The sequence below is a fragment of the Astatotilapia calliptera genome, chromosome 23, assembly GCF_900246225.1.
Source record: "Astatotilapia calliptera chromosome 23, fAstCal1.2, whole genome shotgun sequence".
NCBI lineage: Eukaryota > Metazoa > Chordata > Actinopteri > Cichliformes > Cichlidae > Astatotilapia > Astatotilapia calliptera.
In genome coordinates, this window is record NC_039323.1 from 3,841,351 (window position 1) to 3,863,120 (window position 21,770).

At 42.2% G+C, this 21,770-nt stretch overlaps 1 protein-coding gene across 3 annotated transcripts in view; it reads left to right on the plus strand.

The window, feature by feature from the left end:
- The first annotated feature begins 4,895 nt into the window (after window positions 1-4,895).
- tpm4a (tropomyosin 4a) overlaps window positions 4,896-21,770 on the plus strand; it is a 32,202-nt gene continuing 15,327 nt past the window's right edge. Inside the window, exons 1-3 of one of the 3 annotated variants that reach the window (XM_026158509.1) lie at window positions 4,896-4,911; window positions 14,834-15,075; window positions 18,694-18,819. In XM_026158509.1, coding sequence (XP_026014294.1) covers window positions 14,962-15,075; window positions 18,694-18,819 — 240 coding nt within the window. In that variant the 5' untranslated portion in view covers window positions 4,896-4,911; window positions 14,834-14,961. Of the gene's footprint in view, window positions 4,912-14,789; window positions 15,076-18,693; window positions 18,820-21,770 lie in introns of those variants that run through there. The other 2 variants (XM_026158511.1, XM_026158508.1) reach the window with 2 other exon arrangements.

Genomic DNA, 21,770 nt, shown 5'->3' on the forward strand with positions numbered 1-21,770 from the left:
TGTGGTCAGTTTGAAGGATGAATTCTCTTCCCAGCAAATAATACTTGAAAGAGTCAAGTGCCCATTTAATGGCCAAGGTTTCCTTCTCAACCGTTGCGTAGCGGCTCTCCCTTGGTAGCAGCTTACGGCTGATGTAGGCGACAGGATGTCGATCCTCTGGTGGTCCCTGCAGAAGCACTGCTCCCAAACCCCTTTCAGAAGCATCAGTCTGCAATGTAAAGTCTTTTGTGAAATCTGGTGAGTGCAGAACGGGGTCCTTACTCAGGGACTGGCGAAGGTCTTTGAAAGCTGCAACAGCTTCAGCTGTCCACCGAATCTTATTGGGACATCTTGAGCCAATCCTGTCCGTCAGTGGGGCTGCTCTAGCTGAGAAGTTGGGAATGAATCTGTTGTAGAACGCAGCCATGCCGAGGAAGGATCGCAGCTGTTTCCTGGTTTGTGGAAGAGGACATGATGCAATTGCATTAATTTTGTCAACCTGTGGTTTAATTGTCCCACCTCCAACAGTAAACCCGAGGTACTGGACTTCAGTCCTAGCAAGAGCACACTTTGCTGGATTGATGGTAAGGCCTGCGGAACACAGCCGATCCAGCACGATCCTTAGGTGATCCACATGCTCTTCCCAAGTTCCACTGAAAACAACAACATCATCAAGGTACGCACAAGTGAATGCTGAGAGCCCACAGAGTACCTTATCCATTAGCCTTTGAAATGTTGCTGGGGCCCCATGCAGACCAAATGGTAAGACTGTGAACTCGAACAATCCCCACGGAGTACGGAATGCTGTCAACTCTTGAGACCGTTTAGTGAGAGGTACTTGCCAGTATCCCTTGGAGAGATCAATGGTCGTTAGATATTTTGCCTTCCCCAAACGCTCAATGAGATCGTCAATGCGTGGCATCGGGTAAGAGTCAAATTTTGATATGGAATTGAGATACCTGAAGTCGATGCAAAAACGTATCGAGCTATCCTTTTTCGGAGCCAACAGAACAGGGTTGCACCACTCACTTGTTGAAGGTTGGATGATTCCCAGAGACAGCATGAGGTCCACCTCCTCCTTTAACTCCACCAGGAAGCGTTCCGGTATCCTGTAACTCATACGCTTCACAGCTGCATCAGGTTTTAAAACAATGTCATGCTCCACCAGACTCGTGCGACCTGGGTACTTTTGAAATATGTCTGAATTAATCAGAGGTGTTACCTGAGACTGTTGCTCACTGGTGAGATGGCTCAGGTCCAGGACAGAGACTGTTACTGAAGGCAAGTAGTCATTAACTTCTTCCTCCTCATCCACGCTGTGAATAAGCAAACCCTCTGTTTTATTCTCAGTGCGTGGAATCCATTCCTTAAGAAGGTTAACATGGAGCACTCTATTCCCTCGCTGAAGACCTGGTGTAGAAACTTTGTAGGTAGTAGGTCCAAGTTTCTTCTGTACTTCAAAGGGTCCCTGCCACTTTGCCAGCAACTTGCTGTCAGAAGTTGGCAACATTACCAAAACCTTCTGGCCAGGGACAAAACTCCTGTGGCGAGCTTTTTTATCAAACAAAGTCTTTTGTTGCCTCTGAGCAGCTTCCATATGACTCTGAGCCAGTTCACTCATCTGCTGAAGCTTTTCTCTCATATGAATGACATATGAAATAACATTGACCGATTCCTCTTTACCTTGCTCTCCCTCCCATGAGTCCTTTAGCAGGGTCAATGGGCCTCTCACCTCATGGCCATAAAGAAGCTCAAACGGGGAGAAGCCAGTGGAGGCTTGAGGAACTTCCCTGTAGGCAAAAAGGAGGTATGGCAGCCACTGGTCCCAATCAGACCCTGTATCATTGACAAACCTTCGGAGCATTTGTTTGAGAGTTTGGTTGAAGCGCTCCGTCAGTCCATCTGTCTGTGGGTGATAAGGGGTTGTCCGCATACTCCTGATACCTAACAGCTTATAGACCTCTTTCAACAGTGTGGACATAAAATTAGTGCCCTGGTCAGTTAAAATCTCCTGTGGGAATCCAACCCTTGAGAACAGTTGAATCAATGAGGAAGCTACAGTTTTTGCTTTAACAGTTTTTAATGGAAAGACTTCAGGATACCTCGTAGCATAGTCTGTAATGACTAGCATAAAGCGATTTCCAGATTTACTTTTTTCTACAGGACCAACTACGTCCATGCCAAGACGCTGAAATGGTATACCAATGATTGGGAGAGGTTGGAGTGGTGCTTTGGTGGGGACTCTAATTGAAGTCTTCTGACATTGAGGACAACTCCTGCAAAACATAGCAACATCTGAGTGTAAACCAGGCCAGAAAAAGTATCGCTTGATGCGAGCGGTGGTCTTATGCTTCCCCAGGTGGCCAGCCCAGGGAATGGAGTGCCCCAAAGTAAGCACTGTTTCACGGGCTACTTTAGGGACCACTAACTGTTTAACCTGGCCGTGCTGGTGGTATAAAATGCCATCTTGCAGAATGTACAGCTCTTTATTTGTGTCAGATTCAACAGAGTCCTTTTCCTTAGCCCTCAGCAACATGGCAGACAAAGTTGGATCAGCCTGCTGCATTTGTCTGATGTTCGTAGGTACTGAAAAACCTAAAGGCATATCTGGAGCAGCCTGAACTGATGTCTTTCCAACAGTGTGTTGAAATTTTTCACGTCTTCTTTGACTGCGTGGCTTCCGAGACTTCCCGGGATCTGTCTCTAGTTCAGCCTCAAAGAAGGGTAAAGCACTGAGGGTTGGATGATGCTCATCCTGATTTTTAGTTTGAGCCCTTGTTATAGCAACATTGCACTCTTGCACTTCTCTCAACAAATCATAGATGACTGGCAGATCCTCCCCAAGAACTACAGGATAGGGCAGATTATCAGCTACACCAACCTTTAACAGATAGGGTGTCCCCTGCACTTCAATAAACAGATCAGCAGTAGGGTATGGTCTTTCATCACCATGTATACAGCAAACTGATATGGTTTCAGAGGGGCATGTGTAGTCTTTTGACACATATTTCCTGTGTACCAGAGTCTGTGTGCTGCCAGTGTCTATTAAAGCATTAATTTCTTGTCCATTAATCTTAACTGTGGTGATTTTATTTGACTGCTTTCTCTCAGATTTAATATCCACATTCCGGTGAGGCACAAAACACATCTGAGATAATTTGCTTTGATTATTAGGACACATGGGCTTAGTGTGACCTTCCTGTCCACAAAGGTAGCACACTGGTGGCCTTTTACCTGGCTTCGAGGTATTCAAAGGCTGCGTTTCCCTTGTAAAGGGCTTACCCACACCCGTCGCTGACCTCTGAGGATGCTGAGGGGGTTGCGACCGACGTGAATCTCTGGCAGCCTTCCATGCACTGTTGCTCCATGGCTGACTCTTACTTCGGGCAGCTACAAACACATCAGCCAGGGTGGCGGCCTCTGCAGCAGACTTTGGATTATGCTCCTTAATCCAGACCTGAAGCTCAGGACACAGCATTCTTAAAAACTGCTCCAAGATGATAATTTCACCAACTTCTTTTACAGTTCTGTTTTTCGGCTGAATCCATTTTTCATAAAGTTCTTTCAGTCTCGCATACAGTTCCTTGGGACTCTCATCAAAAACTTCAAGACAGCGAAATCTTTGCCTGTATGTTTCTGGGTTTATATCGTATTTTTGCAAAATGGCAGCTTTTACCTTCTCATATTGCAGTGAATCGTCCACATCCATATTAACATAGGCACTTCGAGCCTTACCAGTGAGAAGAGGAATGAGGTGAAAAATCCAGTCTGACTCTGGCCAACGACAAGCAGCTGCAATTCTCTCAAAAGTGGTCAGAAAATGTTCAACATCATCTTCAACAGCTAGTTTCTCCAGTTTAGGATGATGAATATGCACAGACTGACCTGTTAATATGGAGGCTGAGCCAGAACCCTCATGCTGAGATGTTGCTTGTGTCTGATAATCAGCTGGAGTTTCAACAGACTCTGGATCAGTTGATGTGGGCTCTGGAAGTGGGGTGGTTCTGGCCTGCACTTCCATTTGCAAAAGCCGAAACTGGTGTTGCAAACTCTTAAAACGCTGTTCTTGCAGTATAGCATCCTCTCTCTGCTTTTTATCTCGAACTTCCTGTTGTCCCATGAAAGCCTGAAGAATCCCAGCAATATCAAGGAGAGTTGGCTCCCTGGTATCCTCTCCTTCAGTGTCTCCAGCCACAACTGAAATTCCTTCTTCCATCTCCTTCTCCCTCTCTGGCTGCTGCAAGGCCTCTCTGGCCTCCATTTTATTTCCTCTCTTTGGGCGCACAGCATTCTGCATGGCTCAAAAAGTTTGTCAGGGGAGGAAAAAGGGCAGAAAAATGCAAAAAAAAATCCTGTCTCCTCGACTGAAGGATCCCACTTCTGACACCACATGTGATGGACCGAGTTGAAAAACAGGAGGAGCCCAGGAATTATTAGAAAAATATAATTTCCATTTATTTAACCCCCAAAAATTATATTTACAAGACTAATAAATGTTGAGCTCATAAAAGAGGTCAAAGAAACAAAACTGAACTCAGGCAAAGACTGCAACCTTAACAAACCAAATGACTGCCCCAAACGTACATAATTGACCTAAACATGAAATGACATACAAGGGTATATATAATGGCTGATCAGACCATTGTGACACATGAGGAGTAACAAACAAAACACAATCATAAATCACAAACGATGCAGTACAATCTAGTTTGTTAATAAACTAAACACTAAAGAAGAAAACCAAAAACCCCATTAAACCCTAAACTCAAATATTTAATTAAATACAAATACTTTGTTTTTAAAGTAAAGAAAACACACATTCCCCCCCTTCAGCAGGAAGTGGTGGTGTGGTCCAATTATCTTCCCTTGTATTTAATGGTTTCAAACCCTGGCTACCATCTTTTGTCCAGCAACTCCCAGTGATGATGGCAGGTAAGAAAATAAAAAGACAAAGGTTAGTCAGAAAGCAAAGAAATGAAGTAGTATGAATACATAAGTAAACTAAATGTGCGCGCTTACAAATAGAACAAATGTATCCAAACCAATCAATAAAGTTATTGGAAACTAAAATGTATTACTATATTCAAAATGAAGAATGAAAATACAAAAGTTACCGACTTTAGAGTGTGGCCACGGGTTTGGCCATCACAGGCAGCAGCGTTCTGGACGAACTGCAGAGTATGAAGTTCATCCAGTGAGGAGTTACACTAAAAGCTACAGTCTAAATAGAGAGCTTGACTCAAAAAGTAAATGTGTAACATCTGTTAGATTTGGCTGCAGTGTTTACAGTCGTGATTTTCTCACAGTCTTCATGCATTCGCCACACCTCCTTGTTTCATTTCTAATCCAGGAAGACTAACGATCACTCATACGGTGACCTTTGACCTCCTGTGACCGAGCTGGCAGTGGCAGCACTTCAGGTTTTAATTAACTGGGATATGCTGGCAGCTATCTGCAGCCTATCAGGCTAACGTCATGCATTTTCCGGTATGGCTTCTTAACTGGAGAGCCTTGATAACCTCTGCAACACGCCTTTGTTTATATGGTGAAAACTTTGTCCTAGAATACCTTTAAGAAGGATAAAGTCTGTACAAATGCTGCTTAAACATACAATAATGAAGGAAAAGCCGCAGAAGTTTGTTATATGTGTGCGATTTTGTGGTATATGAGGCAAATAATTTACTCTTAAAGATGTTCTAATCAGTGTTTTTATATGAACAATGGTTCTTATGTCTAATGTGTAGATCTCTTGCTGGAATGAACCCACAGAGATTCATTTTATACCCTCAGCTCTGTGGAGGTTTATGGGCCATCGTTTTGGGCTTGGTTTTACAACCTACATTTTTACTGTTTTGGTTCACTCTCACCGCTCTCATCAACCTCATTTCCAGCAGCAGGAGCTATTTTCAGCCATCCAGCACCAAACTGCAGACAGGCAAAGCTGGCAGCTCCTGCAGGTGGAGATCATATTAGATCATTTAGTCAGGACTATAAGAGATTATAATGTAAGTGTGAAATTAGATGAATTTATGATCCATGCTGCATTCATTCACACTGTTAGCCATTCATGACAAAATGTGTGTCATCTCACCTCTGACAGGGAGGTAATATAACTTCCCTGTCAGCCCGTCTTCTGATAAATGAGCGCGATGAGGCGATAAAACTGTGAATAACTGGTGCAAGACAGGCATTCGAGACAACGATCTTTATTTGCACATTTGCTGTGAGCAATGTTAAACAGTCAGATAACATAGGGCAAGACAAGGCAGCGCCCATCAAAAATAGGGCCGTGCATAGAAATGCACACACACATACAATAAGGTGTGCTGGTGAAAGTAGTAAATGAAACCATGGGGTTTAAATGCAAGGGCAGTGCATCCAAGAGACCGTCTGTAAGACACAGAAGTACTCAGAGACCGTTAGAGACTCACCACATAACATTAGCCTCTAACCTTAAGCTTAAGCAAAGTATTATACATGCATTTGTTTTGCCATTAGGCAAATGGTACACACAAACAGACTGGGCAATGTCTTTTTCCCTGAGGTACGGCCTCCATCACGGCTATAGGAGGGATGCCAGTCTAAATTTTGTTGCGCTTGTTTAACTACAATAAAATTCATTCTACTCTAAATTATGTGAATTTGCTTTTTCCTCCCAAAGGAAGTTGGTTCCTTACAGTGAGTCTGTTAAACAGGTAAAATGTTGATACACACAAAATTCCAAATATCATATATTAAAGCTCTCCCTTATTCTTTTACATTGCTAAAGAAATTTTAAAAAACAACAACTGCATTTTGGCCAAAATGCCAAATAGTTGTTTGTGTGCAAGACTTTGAAACATCCACGCTGACAGTAAACTTCTCTCTGGCTGTTATCCAGTAACTGCTCACAAAGAGGACATCCGACAGAAACATTAGGAATTCTTTGCAAGTCTCTCGACAATACCAATTTCTCATAATGGCTCACTTTGCGGACGCATCTTTTGTTTGTATCTCCTTTAAATTGCAGATAGTTTTCCCATGTGTAAGAAATGCATGGGGTCTGTTTCCCACACCCCTCCCCTCGTGATATGACTCAGACACGAGATAATTGACATGAATGTTGACTATGCAGCAGGTCAAAGACTCGGTCATAAAGATACAATCACAACCAGAGCTAATGAAGGCTTTCAGTCATAAAAGCCCTGATAGTGAAATGTTATGAAAATATGACTTTAAACTAGCAACACTTGAGGAAACTGACTCGGCTCTTGACAAATGAGGTGTGCTACTTAAAAAATAACACAATAAATTCCAAGCACATGAATTTTCCTCTGCTTGCTTTTCATTGGGTCTTCTTCCCTGCCTTTAGCAGCTCTCTCTCTCTCTCTGTAGCTTTAAATATGACTATATCTTAGCCCTTTTCCCAAGCGAGAAGAGTTTTGGGAAGTTTTTTACCTTAAAAGGCCATGTGGAGTGGAGCGCTGGTTTCCTGTGGGAGGGGTTTCCTCTCTCTAACTCTGGAGCTGGAGGCCCAGCCCATCCTCATCCTCTCTCGGCCCTGCCTGTTTAAAGCACTCCTCCTTCCATTTTTGCACTCCCAGCAAAGTGGTGAGATCCAGCTACAGCCAGATGTGTGTGTATGTGACAGTGTTCATGTGTGTCTGTGTAGGACTCATGCTGACCTTCCTACTTAACAGAAGGTGAAAACACGGTTAAAAGCTGGGAAATGAGAGAGGAACCAAGTAAAGACAGCAGGAGAGAGAAGGAAGCAGGAAAGAATTGGATTGGAGTGTGGGAGGAGACAGGAAATAAATGAGAGGGATTAAGAAGAGGGAAGATGTGTGGTGTGGTGATAATGAACACTACTCTTGTCATCCCCTTTTCAGTTAGTCTGTCAGTCATTCACACAGCACAGAATGAGTCAAATATATTGTCCTTATAAGGCCTGTGCTGAAGATCTGACTGCAGTGCTCCTGGCACAGCAGCTGGTGTGTCATCACTATGAGGTCATTACTACTGTGCCCCTGTCTGACTTCCTGTCTTTTTGTCAGCGCTTATGATTATGATCTACAGGAGTTATTGTGGTTTTATTATGTTTCAGTTTCTGCAGCGTATCTCAGTTTATCCCAGTTCAGTCAGTTTTACTTAGGGCTTTAGCTATCATCACTTCATACTTTTAAATACATTTTATTTGTGACTTCACCTAATATATTTGTGGCTTCTGTATGCCATATAAAGTGGCTCCGTGGTGCATGGTTAACACATTCACGTCATATGTGACAGGTCCCTGGTTCAAGGCCAGGAGGAGCCACATGCTGGGGGAGTCACGTGCTGTTGTACTCCTAGTTCCGGTTGCACGCCCGGATAAACGCGAGCGTTAGCTCACGAAGAGTCTGTGGCCTGTTATCTGTGCCAAATTAACATGTGGCTCCATCCACAATTGTGCACCCATGGGAATTAATAAAAAGTACCTTGTTCTATATGTGTCATAAGCTCGGATGTTGGATTTTTCTGTTCACCTGAAGTCATTTATATGGATGTTCTAAACAAACACAAGTAAAGTTGATCCAGAGCAGCTAGCTCAGGGTTCATCTTTAACAATCAGTTACAGTATTTTTTTTCTAGACATGTCAGTGAGAGTGGATATGTGTAATATGGTCATATCAGCACAGAAGTCCCACTCACCAGCTTCTGCTTGGGAGGAAGCTTGTGAAGAAGAAAGTAGGCTTAAAGGGAGAGTGATAAAGGAGGAAGAGCCCAAAATTTAGCTTGTTTTAGACAGAAAATGCACCAGGGCCTACAATAAGGAAATATAAGGATTATTGTGAGCTGTAAAACATAGAGGGTGACTGTAAGGATTATTGGTTGCATCATTAAATTGCAGCTGGTCAATGGAAACTCTACGATGTTTCCCTGGATTTTTTCTCTTTACTCAGGGAATATTGAACAGATTGAAGTACTGATAATGTTCTAATAAAACACCAAACACCACCGTTTAATTGCTTTAATATTTATTTTAGATATATTTGTCATAACTTTCTTTTAAGCCTCTAATTTTTCTGCGTAGTCTGTGACTCTTTCTGCCTTTGCATGTCCTGTTCTTCCTCGAAAGGTATACGGCTCATTAGTCGGGAATGTTCTGTCTTGTTTTATACACAGGAAGTTGTTGCATAATGAAAAAGTCACAGACAGTGAGTGGGTAATGGTGTAATTGCTTGAATGATCATCAGTCATAATCGTCGATATTTCATAATAATGGCAGCTCGTTTGAGCCCAACCCAAGTTTCTTGTTTATATCAGGATATTTTTTGAATGAATATTCTTTATTGTCATTGTCACAAGTACAATGAAATTGAAAGATGTCTCCGGTCAGTGCAACATCACGAAAGATAAATACTTAAAAACTATAATAAATAGGATATAAAAGATAGAAATACATATAAGATACAGTATTCTCATACAGTAAATACACCCAAGCAATCCAGGCCTAAGGCCCCATACAGACACTCAACATACGACCTAGTTGATATATCACTCAAACAATCAATCACTCAGTCAATTTGTTAGCGCATCCAACAAAACATGTCTGAAAGCATTCCAACATCAAGGGCACAAATGACAACAGGGGCAATGAAAGTCATCTACTTTTAGTAGCATTGAGACATGATATTGCAATTGGGTAGAAACTGTGTTTGAGTCTGTTAGTCCTTGTGTATGTTGTTCTATACCGTTTACCTGAAGGCAGCAGTTTGAACATGGAGTGTCCAGGGTGTGAGGTGTCCTTTATGATGTTATGGGCTCTTTTGAGGCAGCGGGAACTGTGTAGGTCTTTCAGTTTGAGGAGAGGGCAGCCGATTGTCCTTTGGGCAGCGTTGATTACTCCCTGGAGTGCTTTCCTCTGAGCCACTGTGCAGCTAGCGTACCATATGCCTATGCAGTACGTTAGTATGCTTTTGATGGAGGCTCTGTAGAAAGACACCAGCAGTCTCTGTGTGATGTTGTTCTTCCTAAGCACTCTCAGAAAGTACAGTCTCTGTTGTGTCTTTTTCAGTAGCTCAGAGGTATTCACACTCCAGGATAGTTTTTTTCAGTGCTAATATTAGTGTATTCCTGAAAACTGAGCAAACACTCTGGTGTAGTAGGTCACAGTGGAAGAGCTGAACCGGAGAAAGTAAAGTCACCTCACTCCCAGATCGCACCACTTCACATATGAGCAGTCATTTTCACGCTTATGCTCACCACCTGAACCTGAGTGGCAGGTTTAGTCTCTAGGTGACCTGACAACAATTCTTCATTACACAGTGACTCATTGTGCTGTGATTACAGAGTTACTGAGCTTAAGTATTATTGCAAAGGCGTTGGAAATAATTGGGATTAATTTAAAAGCTGATTGACTTGACTGAGACTTACTCCATTCATTGCAACACGTTCATCAGGACATTTGGGTTGGGCAGCTTCTGAATTCAAGATGTTCGAACAAAGGTAGAATTTGTAAAACACTAAAACGTGAAATGAGGTCACAACATGCAGCTGCGTCTGCGATTTCACCTTAATCGGTGCCCGTAACAATGTGTTTACTTACCCCAAAGCAAAGAGAAGTTGAGACATGCCAGGTTAATTCTGATTGGCTAGCTGTGAGTCAAACATTTCTGAAATGCCTGTGGAGAAAGAGTGTGTAAGTACTAATCACCTTGAGGGGATCTATACATGGGGACATGCATTAATTTTTTTTAAGTCCCCTCAAAGTAAATAATCAGTTTAGGGCAGGTTTATATTTGAGGTTGGTTAAAAGTATGGTTATGGTTAAAGCACAAGTCAAGAAAATGTAAGTCATTAGAATATTTTTTGAAATAACTGCACGTATGTGTCTGTGTGAGTGGGTTAGGAGAGGTGGATGGGAGGCTTCTGACGTCATTTAACCTCGTCGTCATACAGGAAACATGCCTCCGCCCGTACAGACTCTGAGTTACAAAGGGAATGTGCCTCACCATCTGTGCATGTGTGTCTGTGTGTGCGTATCACCAGAGTCCAGGTGGTGTCCTGTCTAGCAGAGTCATGAGCTTTGTTTCCACCCCAAGGCCACAGGAGTTCACTTACGCACATGTACAAAGAGTACCTCTTGTTCTGCTGAAGGGACTGGAGGTTCAGTTGTGCAATAGCTTTGATGCCGTTTTGTTTAGCTTTGCATTAGGAACTCCAGTGCAGAAAGTCCTGCCTTTTGGCTGCTTTATCCTCTCCGGTATTCTGTTCTCCATCAAAAATAATGATAAAAAACATTCACTTTCATTGGCTGCTCTGCTTGCATTTGCAAAATATCTTCATGTTTAGTCTGGGCCCCTCCACAGCATTTCTGTGGCTAAGCTGCAGAAAGAGAAAGCATACTTGGAACATCGGGAGAAAATATTGAAGACACTAAATTATACTCTTGAATTACTGGCTGAGCAGTCGGGTGGAGCAGGGCTACATTCACACAGTATGTGTAAGAGACTTAAAGCTGCTGCTTCTCAAACCAGAGCAACTTCTGCTGCTGCTGTATTTACACGCATAGATGTCCAGAGTCAGTGCTTTCAGGTTTTATGTGATTATCTTGGTAACTGTTGTAATTAAGACATGAATTTAAAGGCTCTTTATTAAGAGAAAATATTCTCATATGTTGAAAAACCCTGACATAGAATGTCTGTAGAGAGTCATTTAATCTCTATAGATGATTGTCCTCCAGAATTCAGTTTTTTAAAGACAGCAAACATGCAGCAGAGATTTGAAATCCAGCTGGCTTCACATAAATCTGGTTTAGTCTTTGTCCTGAGACCTAAACTAATGTCAAGAAAAGCTACTCTGCTGTTTCACTAATACAAGCAAACTGACCGCTTCACAAAAAGATGACATGAAGGTGAAGCACACGACAGGTAATCTAGACAAGATTAATTTTAGACAGGAGAACACACAACTTTAAACTGCTCCAGCTGTGTTCACTTCTTAGCTGCAGTCACCTTGAAATGTTGCCAGATGCTAAGCGACAACTTATAATGAACAAAATTGTTCTGTACAGATGAGCTGCTGGATGAGAATTTGTCAAGTTGGTCACACAGACTTCTAGTACAATTTGTCTCTGAGTGGATCTGTACATCAACATTGTTCAGTTCCAGCCAATTGGACCGGCTTCAGGTGTTCAGTTCAGACTCTAATGTTTAGTTAAATTTTAAGTTTTTTTACCACAAATTATCCATAAAATATTGACATAACCACTGTGACTAATGGGGACTGTTTTTAACCCTGGAGATTGGTCTTTTTGTATGGTGGCCCTGAGAGGCCAAACAGACTGAAACTGAAAACACCAGAAAAACGCTGCAAAAGCACACAAAACACAACGGAAATTGGAAAAATGAAAACGAAAACAGAAATAGGAATAACAGATTTACAAAAGCAAAAGTGTTTCTGGGGAGACAATAACCCGACGGACCAGTTGCAGGAACCAAATTATGCTAGGTAAGCGTGTAGGCTAATAGTTAGCCTACACGCTTACCTCTCATCTTTTCTTTCCTCACAAAACCGATAGATCCTCCACTTATTTTAAGTGTCTCCCAGCGCAATTCTTATCTCTCTATTATTAGAGTCTTGACCTTTCATTATAAACCACACTGAAGCAACTTTTGGGATGATTTGGTGCTATATAGATAAGATAAAATGGAACTAAACTGAAAGGAAATTTAACTTTGAATTTGTTTTTTGCCTTGAAAGTTGCAGCTTGGTATTTACTGATTTATTGATCAACCTTAGATCCACTTCAAAGAAAGACCCACTAATGCTGGCTAGCAGCTAACAGTGGCAAAAACAGCAGAGCTTAGCAACAGAAAAACTCAGGATATCCACAACAACAAGTGAGCTTCACAGACTCATCGGCTCATATCAGACTCCTTTCACAAAGTCTCCAGAGAAAATAGACTTGGAAACCTGCTGAGATGAACAAGGAAATGACTCACTATAGATGAAAGGTGGCCAGAGTTGTTTGTCTTACAGTGGCCACCATAGATAGGATTTTGCACTTTAATTGAGAGGAGGCATAAAACAGAATTCAGTTGACTGCAACGTCTGCGATCTGCTGATGTCTAGCTGTGATATTTTACAAAGAGCACCTTTAAAATCAAACAAATCTGTCCCTCAAATCTTTCCAGTTCTTTGTACATTCCCTCATGTCCATTCTGATGAAATAAAGGCATGAATAACAATTTCCAATTAACAGCGTGGTACGAAAGAACTCACATTGGCAACTTGAAAGTGATAAAAGCAAGAGTGAGTCAACATGAGCCTCCAAGGGGAAGGCTGACTCAAATATTAAGCCATGACAGATAGAAGATTTTGCAAAAGCGTCAAGGAGAACCTAGAGTTTCCATTACCACAAATCTGTTGAGGGCACAAGCACTACCTTCTCTTTATTAAGTTGGAGAAAATTGTCAAATATCTGATTTTTGATACAGTCCAAGCGCCTATGGAAGATCTATAACTTAGAAAACAAAACATATAGTGCTGAAAAGAGAGCAGATGTAACAGAAACAGTAAAGGCCCCAAAAGAGGACCCGAACTTACAAGCAGCCACAGGATCGTTCAGACAAATATGAAGAAAATAATTAAAAACAAATCTACAGAATACATGAAAATAAAGCTTTTATTGGTGTAACGAGTCTTACTGAACCACTAGTTTAACATTAGCCAACCAGTCCTGGGTAATATATGCGCATGTGTCCATGCAAATACAAACTCATGCAGGTCTTTTCTCTTCAGGGCCATCCATCTTTCTGCATATTTCTCTCTCTGTGTAGGCGAATGTGGACACTGGTCTCCATTCTTTGCACAATCTCTCAGTCTGATTTCGTCCCTCAGTCATCAAACTGAAGTATCAGGTACACAGAATGCAGAGCTCAAGTTTCAGAAAGCATGCCGTAATCCATCGTCACGCAGATGATCACACTTGAAGAAGTGCAGCAGGGAAATTATCATAGAGTTATAAAACCAAAACAGCTTTATGATACTCTGACAAAGGCAACATGTGAAGGCTGAATCATCAAACTACCCTGTACTACTGTGGCACAAACTAATCTCCGAAAAAAGTATCTTTGCATCTGTCTTCCATACGAGTTTCCTTTATGTCTCCTTTCAGACCACATCAATGCCTCTATTCTGTTTTAGTCTTCTTGACACAGTAATGAATTGGGATAAGCCAACACCCTCACTTTAAATGGCTTAAAAGTCACAATAGAGCGATCACATCATGGAAACTTCCTTTCTATAGTCTCCTTTCTACCTGTCTCCTTCTACTTTGCCCGTCTATCTCTGTTTGTCTTATATACGCACTCTCTAAGGCTTTGAGTGCGAGATGCTGTGTGCCAGCAGGACTTGTAGCCATTGACAGGGGGTTAAATGTGGAAACAGGACCTGCGCGTCTGATCTCCGTCTCTTTGTGAAAACATAGCAACCCAAATAAGGAGATCGTCCACGGCTGAAGAGCGGAGCAGCCAGACCATTCCTGAGAGCGAGCTTGGATGGGTTTGATAGGGTGGAGTGTGTGTCTAAGAGAGTGATAGCCAGGGAGTAAGGATGGAGTGGACGCAGAGTGGTGAGTGGCTGAATGAAGAGAGGAATGGACAGAGAGTGAGAGGATGGAGAAAAGTGATGGATGTAGGGAGGGAGGGGGAAACATGGGAGGAGGATGGCAATAGGGGTGGTGAGTGGAGACTGGAGGCAGGTTCTGTTGAAGTTTAAATAACCATCCTTATAGGGCTTGACTCTCCATCTCTGTTCACAGCTCTTTCTGTCTCCTTCCATCTGTCTCTCCTTTTCTGTCTCTGCCTCTCTTGCTTTCTCGCTTTCTCTGCAGCTTTGTTCAGCTCGAGCTTTCTCCTGCACTGCAAGCAAGGCTGAATCTCCTACATCTCAGCGAGAGCCCAAACTTTTAACGGTGCGTTTGAACATCTCAGAGGGAGAAAATCCAGCCGAGCAGCCACCATGGAGGCCATCAAGAAGAAGATGCAAATGCTGAAACTGGATAAGGAGAATGCCATCGACCGGGCCGAGCAGGCAGAGACAGACAAGAAGGCGGCAGAGGACAAATGCAAGCAGGTGGGAAAGACAGAGCAAGAAAGAGATGGATCACAAGGGATTCCAGCGCATATAGAAAAAATTTTAGATATTTTTTAGGGATATTGATCTGATTTTGGAAATACGCAACTAGAACTGTATATTAAGCAAAAATGTATAGATTAAGTTTATAGTTTACTTATAGATTTACTGATTAGTTGCAACTTCTGAAGCGAAATTTATTTCAAAACAGTTTTTCATGAAAAAAGAAATGTCCACACCCAGTAAATGTGCTTTTCTCTGAAGACTTTTCTTTCTATCCAGTTCTTAAACTAATCACGACATTCAAACCATACCAGACATACCTACAAGGACACGGTGTGTAAACAGTTCTTACATTTATTTATTCTACATTCTTCACAGTTAATTTACTGGTTTACTTTGCTGGGAAATATTTTAGGAAGTAGTTTAACTTTTTTTTCTTTTTCTTTTCTGAGGAATGCCTCATAGTACAGATGATCCAACCACAGGTCCAGGAAAGTTTGGAAGTTATTAAATTGCTGACTTTGGATCAAATGAGGTGCAAATCGTTGCTTTCAGTTTCCACTCGTTACTTTTTTATTCTTTAAACAAAGCTGTACTAAATGAGATCTGCAGGAAAACAGTAGTTTGAACTTCTCTTCACTTGAACTGGTCAGCACCACCGGTACACAAGTGATGAGACCACCCAGGACCAGGATTTGGTCTTTGGGGAAAGAAAACAAGTCCACCTCAACCGCTTTATAGAGAGAACCTATTTAAAAGAACAGCCATTATGGAGACTGTGTGACCCTTAATAAGCATGCAAATGGACATGCATAGACACACAAATGGAGGATTAGACACACGTGCATGCGTGCACACACACACACACACAACTTATGGTTCCAGGCGTCTGTGTGTTCTCGCTGATAACAGCTGTATTTTTAGAGCCCAGAAGAGATCGGCAGTGTGGGACACAGCAGGGTTATCAGATGTACTTCATGGACTCAGAGGGGAACACTGATTAGGGGGAACAGCTAACCCTGAGAGAGAGAGAGAGAGAGAGAGAGAAGAAAAGGGAGAAAGAGAAAAGAGATTAGACCGCATACCAGAGTTCTTGTCATGAGAGGGTGATGCCATTTAAATAAATGTTCTCCAAACATCATAAACACAGTTCTGCTTGCAAATTAGCCACCGCAGCTTTATCAGTTGCTTAACTTGGTTTCCTTTCAACCATCATTTTGCTCAGCAGTTGTTAACTCGATAAAAGTTTCATCATTATATCTTTGCAAAGGTTCATTCATCTGTGAGAATAGATATGATGGTCTCAGTGCTCAGATGAATGCAAATAGAATAGAATAGAATAGAATAGAATAGAATAGAAGAACCGACCATACCAGACTCCATCAGAATAGAATAGAAAAGACTACACCAGAATAGAATAGAATAGAATAGAAAAGAATAGAATAGAAGAACCGACCACACAAGACTCCATCACCATAGAATAGAATAGAATAGAATAGAAGAACCGACCACACCAGACTCCATCACCATAGAATAGAATAGAAAAGAATAGAATAGAAGAACCGACCACACCAGACTCCATCACCATAGAATAGAATAGAAAAGACTACACCAGAATAGAATAGAATAGAAAAGAATAGAATAGAAGAACCGACCATACCAGACTCCATCAGAATACAATAGAATAGAATAGAAGAACCGACTACACCAGACTCCATCAGAATACAATAGAAAAGACTACACCAGAATAGAATAGAAAAGAATAGAATAGAAGAACCGACCACACCAGACTCCATCAGAATAGAATAGAATAGAATAGAATAGAATAGAAGAACCGACCACACCAGACTCCATCACCATAGAATAGAATAGAAAAGAATAGAATAGAAGAACCGACCACACCAGACTCCATCACCATAGAATAGAATAGAAAAGACTACACCAGAATAGAATAGAATAGAAAAGAATAGAATAGAAGAACCGACCATACCAGACTCCATCAGAATAGAATAGAATAGAAAAGAATAGAATAGAAGAACCGACCACACCAGACTCCATCACCATAGAATAGAATAGAAAAGACTACACCAGAATAGAATAGAATAGAAAAGAATAGAATAGAAGAACCGACCATACCAGACTCCATCAGAATACAATAGATAGGTTTGGAGGCCTATCTCCACCCACCACCACTTCCCCTGCCGGTGGCGGACTCCCTCAGGTGTCGGTGTGTTGGTGGTTCTTTGTGTCTGGGGGTGGGCGTCCGGGTACACACCGGCTCACTCCTTGGCGGCCGCTTGTCGGGGCCTGGAGCCTGGGGCTCGCTCGGGCCCCTTTGGAGGTGGGGTGCCCCCGGCCTCTCGGCCTAGGGCTCGGTCACTCAGGCGCAGCTGGGGGCCGGCGGAGCTCACGGGCGCGTCACTGCAACTCCCCCTGACTTCTGCTCCGCGGCTGCTGGGCGAGCCCTCATCTGGGACTCTCCTCAGCTCTTACTGGGACAGTGGCGCGGCTGCCCCTCTGTTGGTCTTCCATGGTCTCTTGTGTTCTGGGGGCCTCTGGATGTCTGGAGTTTTGATCTCCTCCATACCCGCTTCACACCCTGGAGGACGGGGCTGTGGCCCCCCCACACTCCCTAGCAGATCATTACATGGAGAAACCTTTGGAATGCAAGCATGCTGATCCACACAGGTATGCACACATGGGTATTCACAGACGCGGACTAAAGCTTTCTTGGCTGCTGCCTCAAAGCACACTGTGCGCTGTCTATCTTGCGTGCTGCACAATATCGTTTATTACTTAGTAAATACTGATATCTATGACTAGCTAGTTTATTGTGATGGTGCTTTGTTTTCTCTATTATTATGTTGCTCTTTGTTGTTTGCTGTCTCCTCTGTTTGTTTTTGTTTGTTTGTTTGTTTGTTTGTTTTTCTCCATACAGGTGACCCAGGAGTTTTTTTTTTTTTTTTTTGTCTCTCTTCCCCCCCCTTCTCACCGTCTCTTCTCCCCTTTGGTTTTCTTTCTTTCTCTCCCCCTCTCTCTCTCATCAGAATAGAAAAAAAAAAAAATAGAAGAAACCGGATGACCAGCTCTCCAGAATAGCAACTGGTTCAATGATTAAAGAAAAAAAAAAAAAAAAAAAACTAACAAGAATACATAATAGAATAGAAGAACCGACTACACCAGACCCATCGAATACAATAGAAAAGACTACACCCAGAAATAGAATAGAAAAGAATAGAATAAGAAGAACGGACCACACCAGACATCCATCAGAATAGAATAAGTAATAGAATAGAATACCAAATCACCGAAACAGAACAGAGACTAGAATAGACCAGACCAGAAGGGAATAGAACAGAACACAAGAGAACATAACAGACCAGACCACACTATACTAGAATAGAATTGAATCGAATCAAATCGAATCTAAGAACAGAAAAAAACAGAGACTAGAATGGACCAGGCCAGACCAGAATAGAATCCAATCCAATACAACACCAGGCCAGACTACACTACACTAGAATAGACTAGAATAGAATAGAGGTTCATCTAAGGTTTTCATGCTAAACTGAGTTAAAATGAAAAAAACAGCACTAACAGTATCCTTTGTTTTAGTTGGAGGAGGAGTTACTGGATCTGCAGAAGAAGATGAAGCAGACGGAAGATGAACTGGACAAATTCTCTGAGGGCCTGAAAGATGCTCAGGAGAAACTGGAACTGTCTGAGAAGAAAGCTGCAGATGTGAGTGAACGGCACGCACACACACAGGAGGGTTCGGTGTCACTTCATTTTCAGGACACTTTACTCAAAGTTAAACTAGAAATCAAACTACCAAATAACCATGACCATTACAGTCACTGAATCCTTGAATCCCGTAAAGAAGAACAAAGGATGTTAATACTTGTTTCATCTGACTCTGGCATGCACACATTACTGTGGCACTACTGAAAACTAGGGACCATTCTTCCACAGCTGGACTCTTTCTAAGCCGGCACCAGCTGTGGCTTTGCTTTGATCCTCGGTGAACGATTTGGAGCACTTCAGAGACAGTTACATTCCTGTGCAGCCACTCCTGAAAGATGAGCACACGGTTAAACTATAATCCCTTCACCCAAACACACACACACACACACACACACACACACACACACACACACACACACACACTGTAAGCCTCATCATGACATATGTTCTGACATTTACAGTTACACAAACATGAGGAGGGACATTTACAACAAATTGCATGCAGATGTTGCAATCATGATAGCAAAGGGACAAACATGCAAAAAATATAAGAGTTTTTCATTTTGTGCCACTTCACATGTTCTAATACAATTTACTAAAGGTGATAACTAAAATTAAAACAAACAACACAAAACAGTTTATATGCCTAAATTCACTTTTGGTACTTTAAGGATTTTTAAATATTTTAAGTATTTATGATGCTTTTGGACTTTAACTAAATAAATTATGTAGCATTTAAAAGTCAGTTTGATACATGAATGTGCAAGTTATGGGCACATCTAGGACACAAGGGGAGATAATTAGTCAATAACCTGCCTCTTGTAAGCTCACTGCATTGCACTTACAAGAGACAGGGAACAAGACGACCACTCACTCGCTGTGAATGCAGCACTATTACTTGGGCTGTTCTTACATCAGTGGAAATCAGTGCAGTCCCACATCAAACAGACTTTGTTCTAACGACTTAGCAGGTTTAATAGCATTTCATGTCCAAGCTGACTAATTTGAACATTTGGAAGCTATTATGTTTTTTTAATTCTTCGTTAAGAAGCACACTGCCTACATATCCAACAATGCATTTCAACCTCTAGCTGTAGCTTCAGGTAGCTTAACCCACAAACTTCAGGCATGACTAAGGAGGCGGTGAAAGAAGTCTGATAAGCTTTTTTTATTTCTAACTTCACACCACCAAATTACTTTATTGTCAAACTCGCAGTCTTGCAGTCAGAGCCAAATGATGGAGACACAGCTGGACCAAAAGCTGTAAACAGACTTCCCCTTTAACTAAACTCAAACTTGCAATGGCAACATTTTTTGGCTCTGGAGTATTTACTTTTTCTCATGTAAAGATGTAAATAAATGTAACCACCACTGAGAAATCCTATATGGATCTTGTTTGTGGACAGAAACAGTTAATTGAGTAAATGTAGCAGAACATTGGAATTGGCAGTTCTCCTGAGCCTAATCAGCTGCAATCTGGGAAAGGCGGTCATATTTTAGATTGGCATCACCACAAACCACATGGTTGTATATCTGTCAGTGGTGATTCATGCAGCACAGCTGTGTGTTTGCTTGCTTGTGTCCGTTACTGTGTGTTTGTATGGGTGGAAGGGGGAATCACATATATCACAAACATACAATACTGTTTACAGTATACCTGTTTATCAGTTAAATGGCATTTTAATAAAAAGTAGGGGAAAGCAGTACCACAGCATTACGAAGCAAAGTGAGCACAGAGAGAGAAGAGTCATGCACAAACCTCCCCCACCTTCCACTAAGATGTGGTATTGTTTTAGTCTCATGGAGGATATCCCAGGGAAATGTGATGTTGCACTAAACACAAAGAGAAGGGAAGTGCCTGCTATATAGACATAGACCTAGGGGCTGAGACATGCTGGTTTATCCTCACGCAGTGATTAAATAAACTCAGGATGGTTCTGAGAAGCCTCACATATAAACTGGGTCAAGTGGGCCCCTTGAAAACCCAGAGCATGACCTGTAGCTATCACTCTTGGGTGTCCTATAGTGTTTGGAAAGAGAACTCAAGCAGTGCGAGTTGTGTTAAAAAATAGATATCCACTATGGCATTTTTTTAGATTTACCACAGAGTACAGAGTGACATCAAATTATGAAGTCTGCTCTGCTCCACTTCCATGAATTCCCCTCCACATGTCACTTATTAGAGGAAGCAGTCAAGTCATTACGCATCTGAATTCACACCGACCAAAATTGGAAACCTGAAAACGACTGGGAAAACAGAGGAATGAGCCAGCAGCTCCTGCAAGCAAACCGTTTATGATTCATGAAAAAGGGCACCAGAGCAGACGTGCTGATATTTAGGTCATCACTGTTTATTGCTAGCTCAAGCCACCAGACGAAGAGTCTATCCTTATAGATCTAAGTACTTAAACACAGTGCAGTGAAAAGTAAAGTTAGCGCATGTGGTCTTGGTACAGGCATTGATTACACCAATCACAGCAGCAACAGTCGCAGTTTTAGGGCAAAGCTGGTCAGCCGGGCGGAGAGAGCAGAGAACAGGCAGGGGGGGGCTCTGGTATGTGAGGAATGTAGCTAAGGCAAACAGAAAGGCCCACACTCCTGTGTCTAATGAAATCAATGCTTCCAGCTTTTCTGGTGCAAGGGCCAAATCAGAGAGAGAGCAGCTCAATCAACACATGAGACTGACTGTGAGACATGTTCTTCTTGTTGAGAACAGCAGGACTGAATCTGAGATGAGCCTCGGCTGAAATCTGCTGGCCTACTTGCCCGTCCGCCCGACATATTCAAGCTCCCAGGCTGATCGTGTGAATAGGAGCCGATGGGGGGTAAACACAGGCAGGGCAAGCAGTGAAACATGAAAAATGAAGAATAAATTTGATTTACACCCACACAATGCACATCATCAGTCAGCAGGGAAGTGGTTCATGTATTCTGTATTTGCTCTCTGC